Source organism: Mustela lutreola, chromosome 10 (genome assembly GCF_030435805.1).
Source record: "Mustela lutreola isolate mMusLut2 chromosome 10, mMusLut2.pri, whole genome shotgun sequence".
Lineage (NCBI taxonomy): Eukaryota > Metazoa > Chordata > Mammalia > Carnivora > Mustelidae > Mustela > Mustela lutreola.
Genome location: NC_081299.1, coordinates 37,041,357 through 37,058,337, shown reverse-complemented (window position 1 = coordinate 37,058,337; position 16,981 = coordinate 37,041,357). Strand labels below are relative to the sequence as shown.

The 16,981-nt window shown below is 36.8% G+C and overlaps 1 protein-coding gene across 1 annotated transcript in view; it reads right to left on the bottom strand.

Moving 5' to 3' along the window:
• Positions 1-377: 377 nt before the first annotated feature.
• Positions 378-16,981, bottom strand: part of CMPK1 (cytidine/uridine monophosphate kinase 1) — a 35,501-nt gene continuing 18,897 nt past the window's right edge. The window contains exons 2-6 of the mRNA XM_059136717.1: positions 8,778-8,924; positions 4,302-4,454; positions 2,718-2,794; positions 2,386-2,482; positions 378-1,456 (exon numbers count right to left, since the gene is read on the bottom strand). Coding sequence (XP_058992700.1) covers positions 1,415-1,456; positions 2,386-2,482; positions 2,718-2,794; positions 4,302-4,454; positions 8,778-8,924 — 516 coding nt within the window. The 3' untranslated portion in view covers positions 378-1,414. The remainder of the gene's footprint in view (positions 1,457-2,385; positions 2,483-2,717; positions 2,795-4,301; positions 4,455-8,777; positions 8,925-16,981) is intronic.

The following is a 16,981-nucleotide window of genomic DNA, read 5'->3' as shown; positions in this document are numbered from 1 at the left end:
ACTACATGCTGTACCACTTAGCCAGCCAGGTGCTCCTATTCCTAATGACTTTAAACGTAAAACCCAATTACACAAAGACAAAATTCCCTACCTGATTTAACCCTGTACACCAAATAGCATAAATGCTAAAAGTAAGAAACATTTTAATAAATCTCACATTAAGAACCTCGGAATTTACTCTGCATTAGTAATGGCAGAAAAAGATAAGGAGAAAACAAATTTCTCAGAGATTTTTTTTTAAAGGAAGAATGGATTTAAGGGAAAATTCCTTTAGACTCTATAGCCTTTTTTTTTTTTTTTAAATTCTGTACCTTTCAATGCTTCAACATGATGCCAACAAACAATATACTAAATAAAAGTAGCCAGGAAAGAAATCAAACATTTATAAGATATATTTATTATTTTTCTGACCAAAGTGCAATGATTTTTAATCTCCTTAAACAAATAACTAAAAAAAAAAGTATTCAAGAAAATAAAACACAAATGGGAAATTAACCATTAGATGTTTTTACTACATACCAACCCTACATTTAGTCTAAAAATCAAACAAAAACACTTTGAATGAAGTGTTACCAAAACGCTAACCAAATCATTTACCATAAACCCCGTACATGCATTTCAAGGTTCCACTGCTAGGAATTTTGTTAAGATCAATTTAAATCATTAATAACACTCTATAATAGAGCACAGGAACACAGGTCATTAGATGTGATCCTTGCCCCCTACCCTCAGATTTATGTCAGAATAAAGCTGACAAATCTGCCAGGCTCTGAACCCCCAGTGACCCCATCCCAATCCCTGGAAGCAAAGAAGATGCCCTGTCACACAACTTTGTATAAGTTGTAATAAAACAAAGCCTATTTTCTTACCTTTCTATAGGAAATGGTCAGTTATTTGTTATATACTAAAACACTTCCAGGAATTCATTTCATGAATTTACCAAACACATTTTGCAAGAACTGACTATACAAGAAGTTCCTCTGGAATTTGGTCCACAAATTCACTTTAACAGGTTGGAAATTTAAAACTTGCAAGAAAACAAGGAAATGGGGAATCCCTAATCCTAACATGTTGTAATTATTAAAGGGATATACAGACATACTAAAAAGTTTTGCTCACAGAAGGCACAAACTATAAAAGGGATATGCTTTCTGAGTAAAAACAAAGAACTAAGCTGATATCCTTCTTTGTTTTGTGAGCACCAAAGCTAAGATGAAGTTAGACCCGAATTCACTGTCTACTCCTATAACCAAAAAAATCTAAGATAAAAAATTTAATTTGTCTTACTCTATACTTTCCAGCCATTAATTGAGATGTAATTATGAAAGATTAAAATTGCCTTAAAAAGGGGTTGTAATAGCAGCTATCAAAGCAATATTCAAGCATGATTTCAAGGATGCCTTCAGGTTTAGAGTTAGCCTTCTTTGTCAAAAATCTTCACAACTTCATCAAAAACCTGCAAAGGACAAAAATAATAGTAATTTTAAAAGAAGGTATTATTAAAACACTATATGGCTAAGTTCCTATTAAAAAGTCAATTTTTTATTAATTTTCAAGATGTATCATTTAAAAAATATTGTAATTCCTTGGTTTCATCTATTTTACTTTAGACAGTAGTAAGTAATATCATAAATATGTACAAAATTGTGAAAAAGTGCATTCAATTTTATTAGTATTTTCAGGACAAATTTCTTGATCAATAGCAATTATTTGATAAAATGTAAACTGCTGTGGCTTATTTTTCTAGTTCTGGTTCTAAAGCACTAAGTTCCCTGATGTATCAACTCACCTCTTGGGAAGGAGTAATGGATAAAAAAAAAAAAACAAAAAAAAAAAAACAGAACCATGTGATAAACAAGGAAGGTCCAGAAAGGAAGACTCCGGGTGGGAATCAGGGCAAGAGGAGCTGGATTAAGACACTAAAAAGAGCTGCTGGGCACTGAGAGATCACGGATTTTTAGAGGAGAGAAGGGCTGGGTCTGGAAGCCCTGTGCCCCTGGAGCTCTGTACTCTGTGATGAAGAGATGGAAGCAGCCTGGGGCCCTTGAACTAAGAGGACTCGCTATTCACATTAGAGATTTTAAAAAATGAACGTGGTCCAAATCACAGTTCTCAAAATGCCAATTTTCCAGTGCTTGAGAAAAGAGGTTTGGAATTAATAAACTATCCACTTCTTGTGAAGAACAAGTCTACAGTTGTAAAATCTATTTTAGATGCTATTCAAAAAGGAGGGGAAAAAAAAAATCTCATTTTTCATTTAGTCTCCAGGGTCTTGAAAAGCAAACTAATCTGTCATATCTCTTTTTCTCCTGCCTACATACCCCTTTGCCTGCTAAATCACATTTTTATTCGACTTTTCTTTTAAGGCAAGCTAGGGATACTCACTTCATCAACAGACTTAGAGGCATCTATCTTCTTGACTTTCCCCATTTCTTCGTATAAGTCAATAATTGGCTTTGTTGACTGAAGATAGGTCTGAATTCTGCAAAAGCAGCAAATAATACAAGGTTCTACATATCCTCCCATTCTTCCCCATGTGATAGGATTGCTCAGAGCACAACCCAGATCTGACCCAACCAACTCTCTTTTTATACCAGACATTTTACATATTTAAGCATGGCATTTTCTTTCCCTGGGCAAACTGAGGTAGGTATTTAATCTGTGCCTCAAGTTCCAAACTTAGCCTAAGGTGGAGATGTATAAAATCTGCAAAGTACCTCTTCTCCAAGCTCTCTCTGTTGTCATCACTTCTACCACTACTCTTTCCCCTCTCAAGGCATCGTTCAATACAGATCTAAAAAGAAAAATAATAAAAAGTCATTACAAAAAAAAAAATCCAAATTTGCCTTTCACATTTGCCATTCTTTTAACCTGAAAAGAGAACAAAGTTTGAAGAGATTACAAAAAAAAACCCTACATTAAAACTAATTTGTCTAATTCATTAATCAACAGGCAAAGTCCTTTTAAATTTAAACATGTGGTTCAATTTATATAATCTAGGTTAAATAAGTACAGAGCATAATAAGAATTCATTCATGACTCAGTTTTTCCCGTGCACTTTTTTTTAAACCGCAATAAAAAGAAGATCTGTATGTGTGTGCTTCCATCGAGGATATATTATTAACTTATTAGGTATGAATTACATGCCTCAAACTTTGTTCCATTTTGCTTACTTTTTGATAATTCCATAAATATCCAAATATTTAAGAATCAACAAATTTGCATTTGAATAAAGTATCCCTTGTTAATCGTGAATAAACATTCCTTAGTTATAAAGCTGTGGTGAACATTCTAAAGTTAACTTTGAAGAATAAGTGAAAACATATTTTTGGGGGTTGGAAAAAGAGACTTAGATTTTTAAAACAACTCAAAGGCTGCAGCAAGTCTCTCCACCAGAGGCACATTTGCAATTCAGCCCAAGAATAGCCAACTTCCTTCAAGGCAGTAATTTAGGTTCGTATTCTTTCAGGCTGTTGGCATTAACTTAATGAAGTTATATTACAGCTGTCAAACAGTCAGGCCTCCTAATTAAATGATCCTGAGAAATTCATTTAGCTATTCAAAGGTATGTCTGGATATGTTACTAGAAGTACCAGGAAGAAAAAGAATGCTTTCTTGCTTTTTTTAAGATCATTTCACTCTTAGAAGATAAAAATCAAGCTATCTTTTTTCCTTTTCAAATCAAGCTATCCTAGATGTTTCTTTAAAATAAAAAGTTTTCCCGGGGCGCCTGGGTGGCTCAGTGGGTTAAGCCGCTGCCTTCGGCTCAGGTCATGATCTCAGGGTCCTGGGATCGAGTCCCGCATCGGGCTCTCTGCTCAGCAGGGAGCCTGCTTCCTCCTCTCTCTCTCTGCCTGCCTCTCTGCCTACTTGTAATCTCTCTCTGTCAAATAAATAAATAAATCTTTAAAAAAAAAAAAAAAAAAAGTTTTCCCAACTCCCCCAAAAGTCTTTTCCTAACATCCTAAGGCAATACTCTGAAAAGAGCACATACCTAAGAGGAAACAGCACAGCCTCATTACCTAACATTATTGTAGAAGTCAATTCTTATTTCAAAACAAAGCAAATACTTGTTATCTTGAAAATCAAGCAAATTTTAGATCCACAAGGTTGCTGATACCGAACAGTTTTTAGTACTCCAACAGCAAGACAGTACTGTTCCATTCATCCATTTACCAGTTCGAAGTAAAACTGCTGCCCATATAAAATGCCAAAGATAAGTAAAAAGTCACTTTGTTTTTCCCTAATAGCTGACCATCAGTTAGTGAAAGCCCATGTGAGCAGATGAAGATCTTAATTACCTCATTATTACAGTCAAAAAACAGAACAAAAGACACATCTGCCTTCCCATCCATGGTCTTGTTCCAACCTTGAAGGTTGTCCTGATTTCTTGGAAACCCATCAATCAAGAATTTATTCTTCTGAGCATTGGCAGCCATTGTGTGATCCATTTCCTAAAAGAAAAGGAAGATTCAGGTTCAAGAGGACATCAACTAAATGTAATTTCTTTCTTTCTTTTTTTTTTTCCAGTGTTAACATGTTTAATAAAAGTATATACTAGGTACAAAAGTAGCCTAAGTGAAGGAGTGACTAGTTTTATGAGTTTTTTGGGGGTGAAGGTATAAGAAAAGTTTTGGGGGAGCCTGGGTGGCTCAGTCATTCATTAAGTGTCTTCCTTCAGCTCAGGTCATGATCCTAGGGTCCTGGGATTGAGTCCCACATGGGGCTCTCTGCTCAGAGGGAAGCCTGCTTCTCCCTCTTCTGCTCCCCCTGCTTGTGTTTCCTCTCTCTCTGTCAAATAAATAAATAAAATCTTAAAAAAAAAAAGAAAAGAAAAGGTTTGACTCAGGAGTGGTGTCTATTTGAGGCGATATTTGAAACAATGAACCATAAGCAGAAATGTAAAAAAAACAAAAAAAAAAGCTCCTAAGGTAGATATTAATAAATGACTACAAAATGCTGACAACACAGAAGAAATTAAAATATAAAGAGGTACAGAATTCTATTAATTTTAAATTGTCAGCCAAAAGATTAGTTGAAAAATGTGGTGAAAGGGTAGAGAAGTCCTTTTTTCCAGATTTTGGTTTTTTTTGCTTAAATTTCAATTAACTAACATACAGTGTATTATTAGTTTCAGAAGTAGAACTCAGTGATTCATCTGTATTATATAACACCCAGGCTCATCATATCACAGGCCCTCCTTAATGTCTATCACCAAGTTACCCCATCCCCCACCCTTCTCCCCTCCAACAAAATGCAATTATTTAAGCAGGGTGGTAGAGATACAAGTGTTTCTTTTGTTATTATTATTCCTTAAATCATTAGTAAAGAGTGGAGGGTGCATAGGGAAAAAAAAAAAAAAAAAAAGACTTAAAGGAAATGATCCAATGTAGTAACTTGGAGTTACAGGCAAGCAAGTATCCCTTCCCAATTTACACGCATACACACATACAATCTTTTTTCTGAAGTTTCTAAATTTTCTACAGTAAGCATTTATTACTTTCACATATACATTCACAAAGTTATGAATAGCAAAAAGAAAACAAAATAAGCAATAACCAGTACCTTTGCTCCAGCCACTAGAGGCCCTATCTTGCCTTCCCCTCCCCACTCCCAAGTCATTTTGCTGTAGGAAAAAGTATGCTCCTTCTGCAGGCATTCAGATTCTCTGCAATAATTCAAATCCAGCTGCACAAAGCTTTGGACAAATATAAAGAGACTGCTAGCAAAAAGTTAATAAATTTTTGACTGAAGCTAATTAAACTTTAAATGCCACTAGCTACCCCATAACACAGGTAGTAGAGTTAAGAATTCAGTCAAGGAAGACAGGAAGAGCAGCACACTTCACGATCTTCCCCAAAGTTTGAGGCCAGAATGTTGAAATATAGGAACAGAAGATGCAGAAATGTAGTCTCCAAATCCTCACTACTGCCAGCCACCATGGGGGTAAGCACTGATGCACGACTCTGACCAGCTCTGGAGAAGCCCCCATTCCAAAGCTAACCAACATCCAGTCCCCTCAGTGCTCAACCTCCTTGTTCCTCAAGAAGAACACGGGTTGTCTGGCCCTTTTATTCTTTCATCTGAGGGTTGGCTTTGTCCCAGCATTTGTTTCTCCAATGTTCTCCAATAATACAAAACTTTCATAGAATGTTTTTGGGCTCTGCTATAGCATTTCTACCTCAATTATGGCAGAGAAAGATTAAGGTGCATCAATATTCTACTCATGCAACATACAGTTACTCAAGGCCTATTACCAAGGAACATGGAAAGCCACATGGCTCTTGGGGGGCTCACGGTTCAGCAGGTAACAAGTATGTGTAAAGAAATGTGCTAAGTTCTATGGGGACGTATGAAAAAACAAAGCACCAACTACCAGGAAAACAGCCTGAGAGAGAGCTTTACGAGAAGTGGCAGTGGAGAGGAGTCCTAAATAATGAAGTGGCAAGCAGACATGGATCAAGGTACTCCAGACTGAATATATAAAGGCTCAGAAATGAAAAAGCATAATAGCTTTGATGAATCTGAAGTAAGCTGAGGCAGCTGAATATTAGGACACATGTACAGAGTGCTGGGAGATAGAACTAGAAAGTCAGTAGGGGCAAGATTAATGAAGAGCTTATTATGCCACACTAAGAAACTGGTTTTTATTCTGGAAGCAACAAAGGACCACTAAGGAATTTTAAGCAGAATATGCTTATGTCACCTTCTGGGAAAAAATCACCTTGACTGGGGTGCCTGGGTGGCTCAGTCTGTTGAGGGTTGACTCTTGATTTCAGCTCATCATGATCTCAGGTTTGTGAAATCAAGCCCCGTGATGGGCTCTGTGATTGGCTCCACATGTCTCCCCGCTGGGTGTGGAGCCTGCTTGAGGTTCTCTAACCCCTCGCCCCTTCTCAAAATAAACAAACAAACAAACAAATAAATCAACCTGATTGCACTGTGAAGGGTAGATTAAAAGGGGCCAAGCATGGATTAAAGGCAAAAAGACTCATGAGGAGGCTCTAGTGATGGTCCAGAAAAGGCAAAGAGGATCTGAACTAAGGTGACAGTGGTAATAGAGAAAAAAGACTAAGTCAAAGAGGGTTAAGAGGAAGAAAACTAGAAGATCCACTCACTGATTTGGGAAAGTGATGAAAGAGGTGGAAAATACAGGATGGCCCCACATCTCTGGCACAGATCGTAGAACCATTAACTAGAACAGGAGATAAAGGGCGATCACATTTTAGATGATACACTGACTCCCTGAGATACTTGTCAAATATTCAGATGGGTATCTAATAACTAGAAATGTAGGTCTGGAGTTCAGAAAAAAAAATGTGTGCTAGAGCTATAGATTGTAGCATTTGTTAGTATAATGAAAGCCTTGGGGATGGCTAAAAGCATCCAGCAGTAAATACATAAAAGGAGAGGAGAACCATGAATAAAACCCGGAGAACATCATCATTTAGGAAACTTGCAAGGAGACGTAAAAAACAACAGCTGTTGAAGCAGGAAAGAATCAAGAAAAATGGTGTCATAGAGAACAAAAGTTTCGAAAAGACAATGAATGGAGTTACGTGCTATAAGAAAAATGACTAAAAATATCCTCTAGATTTTATAAAGAAGATCACTGGTAACAACAGCAAGAACAGTTTCAGTGAAGATGGAAGCAGAACCTGATGACAGGGTTGAAGAGTAGGAAGTGAAAAAGTGAAAAATGTAGACCACTTTCACAGTGTTTAGTGATAAAGTGGAGAAAGGGCATCAAATCTAGAGAACAAGGAGAGAAGATATATTACGGAATAGAAGCAGGTTACTCCAGTCTCTGAAACAAAAGGTAAGAAAGTGTGTAAATGAGCCACTCCTCCTCCTCCTCAAGTTTCTGTGGTTCCATCCAGGTGCTCATATATCTCTCTTCCACTGGGTTTCAACTATTTCTTGCTATTCTCACTCTTGCATTTCTCTTTCACCATTTCTTATATGTGAAAATACCTGTTAACAACTTGTCTTGGGAATCTATAGTGGAGAGATATCACATAAATGCAAGACACCTGCTTTTAAGATGGGACATATTTTGATAGCTGTTAATCTCTGTATTTCATACTGAAGATGGTAATACATTCACCACAAAAGGAAACATTAAAATGGAGAAAAACAGCAACAATGGGATGTCCATGGGAAAAAGGAATAAAGGGAAGGAAGGACGGAAAGGAGGGAGGGAAGAAAGAAGGCTTACAAGAAAACAGAAAAGGCGGCGCCCCTGGGTGGTTCAGTGGGCTAAGCCTCTGCTTTGGGCTCAGGTCATGATCTCAGGGTCCTGGGGTCGAGCCCTACATTGGGCTCTCTGCTCAGCAGGGAGCCTGCTTCCTCCTCTCTCTCTGCCTGCCTCTCCGCCTACTTGTGATCTGTCTGTCAAATAAATAAATAAAATTTTTTTAAAAAGAAAAGAAAAGAAAACAGAAAAGGGCAAGGAGGGGGAAAGGAAGAAGAGGAGGGGAAGGAAAAAAGGAAGAGAAAATAGAAATGGAAGTGAGACACCGTCTGCATGTTGGGGAAGGATCAAGGACACACATATGGATGTGAAGCTAAGCTAGCTGATCCTAGATCAAGGTAGAGAACGTTTGCTACTGTCCAATTTCTTTCCAGGGGACAGCAGAATGTCCAATACTACCATTCTCAAAACAGCATGACCACCCACCACAAGCAAGATACTTAGTACTCTCATTTTTTTTTCATTACTCAAAGGAAAGGCATTTCATTGCTGGTTTAAACAGGTTGGCATTCACACTCCTTACCCTCTTTAACAAACTGATGGTTATCTCAACTGGCACAATCTTTCCATCTTTAATGTACTTTTCAATGAGTTCACCATACTGTGAATCTGGGTTCTTCCTTTCATCACGAAGAAGTTCTCCTGCAGAAAGGTGTGTATAACCATATTTCTGAAAGAAACAACACACAGGAAAAAAAATCAGAATACTTTCAACACAGGGGCACCTGGATGGCCCAGTATGTTGAGCATCCAACTCTTGATTTCAGCTCAGGTCATGATTTCGGATTGGGCCTCATGTCTAGCTCTGCTCTCGGTGTAGAGTCTGCTTGTCCCTCCCCCTCTGCTCCTCCCCTAGCTTGCATTCGTGCACAAAAGCTCACACTTGCACGCTCATTCTCTCTCTCTCTCTCTCTCAAAAATAAATAAATAAATAAATTCAACCCAGTGGTAGGACTACCAATTTATTTCCTTCATGTTAATTTCTATAGTCTAACTTTTCTACAATAAGCTTTGATTGTATATTAAACAAATAATAAATAAATTTTAAGAGATTTCATACACTCAAGTTTGCTTTAAAAACTTCTTAACCTCATAGGGCATGGTAGCTATAATGTTCACACACCAAGAAATCATCCTGAAATTTATGTAACTATTCAAGCCATTAACATTTCACTGTAATCCTTCAGAAACACAATCAAAGTTTAATTGCCATTAATAATGCCCAAGGGGAAAAAAAATGCCCAAGAAATGCCTAACAAAACCAAATTCAAAGGCAAAAAAAACAAATTCAAGGCAAAAAAAAAAAAAAAATTCACCACTGTTGGCTGTACCCACCTTCTATAACTATAAAATGCTTCCCTTCCTTAAATTCAACACATCTAAACTGAACTCATCAGCATTTACACTACCCCTGTTCTTCGGGTCTGTTCTTGGTAAATAGCACAAGTCCTACCTCCTCCACAAAATTAACTTTCCTGACCACTGTGGAGGGTGGTCACATAATCAAGCAGTGACTTCAAATATCACTGTCTTTCTACCTAGACCAGTACATTCCTGACCATTCTTAAAAGTCCATCTCCTCCTTCTCTAGTTGCAACTAGAGGTCGAAATGGGAATACAGATACCTATTTTATAAGTTAATGGTGATGACTAAGTGAGATAACGCATATAAACTGCCTACCAAAGAGCCTGACTCATAGTATGCGATAAAAGTCATCAATTACCTCCTTGCCATTATGAAGATACTTATCTTAAATAATCTAGAAGCATTTTTATATTATATGTATTATATGCCATTTAAAATTATATATATATATATACACACACACACCCATATACATATACACACACAGATCTGCATACGTACTCACTTTAATGGCTTTTATGGGAAGACCAATCAAGAGATGGAAGTGAAATAACAGATACGAATAGTCTATGAAAGGTCAGAATAGTATTAATTATGATTGTGATGATCATTATTATGTAGGACTTATAAATGATGCATTAGGTCAGGGTATAGAGTAACAGTCGAACTAAGTCATAGAAGATGTACAGTGTTGTTCTGCCACTTCCTCATGACTGGAATGAAAAAACAATGCAGATCTAGGAAACAATTCTGAATAATGAAGAGCTTCTTCCACCACATGAACATACACATTCCCTGTTTTAAATAAAAAGAACTATAAAATCTATTTTTAAAACATTTTAGGGGCGCCTGGGTGGCTCAGTCAGTTCAGTCGACAATTCTTGATTTCAGCTCTGGTTACAATCTCAGGGTCATGAGACTGAGCCCCAAACTGGGTTCCATGCTCAGCGCAGAGTCTGCTTGTCTCTCTCCCTTTGTCCCTCCCCCTACTTGCTTGATCTTACTCTCTCTCTCAAAATCTTTTAAAAAAGTGTTTTTTAAATAAATAAGTAAATAAAAAAAGAACACTTAATGTTTTAGAAAAAAGTTTTTACTCTCAAGTATCAGGGCACTCAGAACATGTTCAATTTTCAGTTACTATAATCATCTTACCCCAAATTCTTAAGGCTCCCTAAATGGGCTTTTATCTCATCCATAGTTAAGTGTACAATAAAAATTTAATATCTTAAATTTATCTTTAATTTCAACATTAAGATCTGAAGAAGCCCACATTCCCACCCCCCTTTTAAAGAAGAAAGTTCCAGTTGCACAGTTCATAAAAACTCCAATTACCCAGATTATGGTGAGTCTTCTTTTTTTGGACTGCAGAAGCCATACCTTCCTACCCTTTTTCTATTTCTAAACATTGTTGGCTAAACTTGTTCTCACTGACTAAAGTAAGCTAGGTAAGGTAGTCAGCAAAGGAAAACAAACTCTAAACAGTTTACTTGCTGACTAAAATTGGGCATAAAGTTGGATGAGAATAAACAAAACTGCAGTGTCACTCATGTCTCTTAGTTATACACCCCCTTCCATTAAAATAACCAAAAGTGTATTTAGTTTTTTAATAGGCTTTAAAAAAAAAACCTCCCATTGTTTGCAGAAAATGAAAATACAAAATGCTTAATTATTTAAACTGTTATTCTTAAATTATTTCCACACGACACCATTTTAAAATGCTACTTTGATCACCAAGCATAAGGAAACTTCTGAAAGATGGGTGTAGAAAAGACTATAAAAAATGAGGCGTGACCCACTTTCCCACTATTAAAATTTTCAAAAAGCATTTTGCAACTAGTGTCCATAAAATTTTATAGCAGCTCCATTTCCTACAGCTTACTTTGTTTCCTGCTTGGAAGTCTATGCTTGCTGGATGTTCTCATCTGGTCTGGAGATTATAGCATATGGTAATATTGAATAAATGCAGAGACAAACAGTACTAAACAATGACAAATGCTTAGTGAAACACCAACCACACAGACTGCTCTGTACGAACTACCTCTGCTGCATGAACAACATACATTTAGAAGCCCAGATAGTAATTTGGAAATTAGTACATATGTGTTGGTTTCCTGACACTGGAGTGCTCAAATTTGCAAGCTTTATGTTGCATTAAAGTGGGTTTTGGCCTATCACTTTTTTAAAAGAGAAACTAGTTGTAAACTGTAGAGGTATACAAATGGTATTTTTAAAAATAATTACTCACAGTTTGTCAAAGAGAGAGAAAACAACCTTATATGCAGTGTCTAAGGAAACAAGAAATTTAAGTAAATATAACAGAAATCCATACATGTGTCTTCCTATTTCTCATCCGCATTCCATTTTTTAAAATCCTCTATTTACTGCTTTTTTATACTATATTTTTCTCAAAGATTTTGCTGAAGCTTTCCTCTTACCACAGAGTTTCTATAACAAAAAAGCAACTATCACACACTAGCTACTAGGGTATTTTAGTAACAGCTAGACTTCAAGGAGCATGTTTTTAAAGCATTCTGTTGTCATTAAGTAGTTACTGATGCCAATTTTGAGGAAAGCAAAAATGGCTATTTCCCTGGTTTCACCGAAACTTTTTCACATTCTCTGAAATTTCCTAGCAATTAAAATCTAGTGGGTCACTAACTACAGTCTTAAGAACATCATTCAAAACCACAGTAGGTTATAAACACTACAAACTAGGATAAATACAATTACAAGCTACTATTCAACTAAAAATAGTTTTCTAGTGACAAATGTATAAACTCAATTCATTTAGAGTAACGGTCTAAACTTTTTACTTTCATTTTCTCCTTTAAGAAACTGAAAAAACAACTCAATAAATTCTTATAAACCACATACTAAGATTTGGAGGGAGAAAAAAGAAGCACCATGTTCTCAATAAGGACAGAATGGCACTTTATTTTCTTAGGTGAATGTTGAAATTTTACAATATCGAATCTTTAATCATCTTGATGGACTTCTTTCACCTCTTAGCAATCATCTTTCCTTCTTTCTTAATTTAGGGAACGTGGTTCTATGTGGGCAAAAACAATAAAAACAATAAAAAACAAAACCACAGCAATAAAAAAGAGCTCAAGGTATAACTAATGTGGGGTGCCTGGGTTGGCTTAGTCGATTAAGCATCTGCCTTCAGGTGAAGTCATGATCACAGGGCTCTAGGATGGAGCCCCACAGGGGGCCTGCATTTTCCCTCTAGCTCTGCCTCCCCGACCTACCCCCCACCTCACACCCCTCTCCTACTCATTGTCAATCTCTCTCAAATAAATAAATAAATTCTTAAAAAAAAAAAAAAGATAAAAATGATGCATAAATGGCAAGTCCTTGGAGGCAAGAAGAGATCCAGATGGCCAGACCCCTCCTCCAGTTGGTGTGGCAATTAGAAAGCACCATGGGACTGCTTCCGAGCCTCACAAGAAACGGCATATAGCAGATATATTAGACATAAATATATTTTTAATACAACTATGCACGTTAAAATTACTGGGTGTCCTTTAAATAGTGGACACATCTATGAAGCATTTAAGACTAAGTTTATTTTGCATTCCCTAGAAGATTAGTGAACCTTAAAATCTAAGTTTTGGTTATGTACTATCAACAATGTACCTTCAGCAGAACACCCAGAAATGCTGCAAGGACTATCCAGAGCCATCCAGACTCAACAGTCTGCTGCTTGTTGCAAACAACAGCTTTAGAGCCTATAGCCTCCCAATAACATTTTATGTAAGTCTATCATTCATTTCAAAGGTATTTTCAATAGAACTTTTTCCATTTACTCTAAATGAGATGTCTGATAAGGACATTCCAAGAACAGAATCTGCCAGTCTTGGGGAACTTACATTACTTTGAATATAAAAACCAACACAGTGCCAAGATGCTTACAACTGGTCATTCATTTCAAGTTCCTTCCGGTTTCACCCACAGAGTGTTTGAAGAAGGGTCTTTCCTATAATCACCATTAAAGAAAAGTTAGCATTAAAAGGGGATTTAAAAAAAAAAAGTCTATCCAGTGTGAGAAAAGCTGAGTGTAATAGTTGAATTAAGTTGCTAGCAGATTTCCAATCTCATTTTTAGTGTGCCCTCACTGTATTTCCAAATATATGCATTGCATTTCACATGCCTATTTAATTGCAAATCTACATATTAACTATAAACTATGGAAGTTATAAACTGAGCTAAATCTTTTCTCAAGCAAAAAGCTGTAGCAGACAGATTTTAAATTAACATGAAGCATACTTCTTTTTCTAATTAAAGAGTGATATTTTAAAGGCTTATATTCTGAAAATAGGAGGGATATAATCCATTCAACTGCATACAATTATAGCACTATTCATTTTCCTCAATGTTTTCCCCTCCATATAAGAAACCTTAATTCAGGCAGTACTTGGAACTTACTTTAAATCCATAAATATTTATTGAATTTCTATGAGGTGCCAGGTCATATATGCTGATTCAAGGAAGCTAATATAGGATGTAGTAGTGACCTGTATTTATAAAGTGACCGGAGCCCTAATACTAACTAATAAGGTAATTTGTCATACTTGCACAACTCTTCCTAAGGAATTCAGTCTTTACGAGCACCTTCTGCTTGGGGAAGCACAGGTGGTGGCAAGAAGACAGAACAATAAATAAATCTTAAAGCCAAGGTACATTAGAAGTCACCCAACACTGTTTCCCCATCTGTGTAAGCCTGCGTATCCCTCTAACAGCTTGTAAAAGGCTCTCAGATAACTGACGGTATGGTTACCTGATTATACATATCAAATGGCCCCTATAGCAACCAAGAATTGGAATTTTCACACTCCAATTTCATTCCAGTTGGTCATTTTCAGTGTTTTTCTTTTAATTCATCTCACCCATTTCTTAATCAATCTGTATCCCCTACATTAGAAGGAGATGGAAAATGGTCAAAAGACAAGACCAGGCCCAGAAACCTCCTGGGATTCCAGGAGCTCAGAAGCAATAATTTGAAAACTTCCAATGCTAATGGACAGGCACAGAGGTCTTGCTAGTCTTAGAAAACACTCTCTGATCTTGTTAATTGAATGATCAATTCATACAGTCACTGTAGGGTCTACAAGCTAAAACACTCATCTCACTACCACCCAAATATTGTTGCAGGTGGCCTAAGAGCTTCAAGTTCAGTTAAGTCATTTCCTGTGAGAACACTTGGGGGACATATATCAAACCACTCAGATGAAGCCCTTGTTTCTATTTCACATTAGAGAAGAGAGGTTTTTAAAATATTAAGCAGGCCTAATTGTATCTATTATTTAAAAAAGAAACTAAGTATCATTAAAATCAGAATATCATTACCTATGTAATATCAAAAGCAATAAAGCCACCCTAAGAGATATAACTACTTGAGAATGCAATCTGTAAAAAGCCTCATGACAAAATAATATTTTAACAGCTTAGGTTCTCCTTAAGGGGTACAATTTATTTGGATTTATAAATCCACTCTTGAGTAAAACGTGCAATGGACACCAAACTCTGAATTCAATAATACATACAAACATAGCATTTCAGCATCTGCAAAACTATCAAACTAATGGAGAAATCCACTTAGAGAAACAAAAAATTCATCAAGAACCACAAGCACATAAGAACTTTGCACGACGTCATATCCTCAGAACACTGAACTGAAAGTTAAGGGATTAGTTTTAAGACTAAACTCTGTCACAGCCTTGTGTAACAATGGAAGATTATGTAACCTTTCTTAGATCTCAGCTTCTTCATTTCTAAAAAAAATTAGTATCGATACTATCAGAAATAATATCTATACTACACCATCAGCTACAGCCAAGTATTGTTATTAGCTATTACAACTCGAGGCATCTTCTTAAGAACATACTGCTAAATACATGGTCTACACTGCTAGATTTAAGACCTACTATGAGAGCATTCACATCAGGAAAAAGTTACACAAACACATTCAGGTTACTCCTGGAGCAAAGTCCACAATAATCAGTGGCTAAACTACAATTACTACCAATTAAGGAAAATAACTACCAAACAAGCTCAACAGCAATACAAATGTACAGAAGAGGGGTGCCTGGGTGGCTCAGTGGGTTAAAGCCTCTGCCTTTGGCTCAGGTCATGATCTCAGGGTCCTGGAATCGAGCCCTGCATTGGGCTCTCTGCTCAGCAGGGAGCCTGCTTCCCTTCCTCTCTCTCTGTCTGCCTCTGCCCATTTATTTTATAAATAAATAAATAAAACAAAATATTTTAAAAAAAAAAAAAAAAGGTAAAAAGAAGGCATTCTGTGCTTCTGTGTTCCTGAACAGAAAGATCCAATACTGTAAATATTTTAAAATTCCACAAACAGGGATGCCTGGGTAGCTCAGTTGGTTAAGTGGCTACCTTTGGCTCAGGTCATGGTTCCTGCGATAGATCGCTAGATCCGGCTCCTTGTAGAGTCAGAAGCCTGCTTCTCTCACTGTCCTGCCACTTCCCCAGTTTGTGAACTCCCTCTCTCCCTCTCTCTAACAAATACATAAATAAAATCTTTAAATAAATAAATAAATAAATAAAATTCCACAAATTAAAATATGAATTTATTGCAATCTCAATGGAAAGTCAACTGGAATTAATTTTTTTAATTCAACAGATTGAACTGATTCTCAGGTTCATCAGACCATAAATGTGAGGAGACTAGCCAAACCTGAAAATAATCTTAACAACTACAAGTGGGAACTTGTCTTACCAGGTAGCATAAAATATTAAAAAACTACAGTAATTAAAACAGTATGACACTAGTATAAAAATAGGCAAAGAGAACAATGAAACTCAACAGTCCCAAAACAGACCCAAGTGTCAGTGGGAATTCAATAAATGATAGACTTGGGGCGCCTGGGTGGTTCAGTTAGTTAAGCAGCTGTCTTCAGCTCAGGTAGTGATCCCAGAGTTCTGGGGATCCAGACCCAGACTCCCCACTCAGCAGAGAGTCTGCTTCTTCCTCTACCCCTCACCCTACTCTCCTGTTTTGTCTCTCAAATAAATAAAAAAAAATCTTAAAAAAAAAAAAGATAGATTTAGTATCTAAAAACCAATAAGGGGAGTGTCTGGCTGGCTCAGTCAGTAAAGCACACAACTCTTGATCTCAGGGTCCTGAGTTTGAGCCCCACATTGGGCACAGAGAGTACTTAAAAAAAAAAAAAAAAGGTTAAAAAAACTTAAATGAAGGGGCACCTGCATAGTTCAGTCAGTTAAGCATCTGCCTTCTGCTCAGGTCATGATCTCAAAGCCCTGAGATGGAGCCCCATGTTGGGCTCCCTGATCAACAGTAAGTCTGCTTCTCCTTCTCCTTTTGCCTAACCCCCACTTGT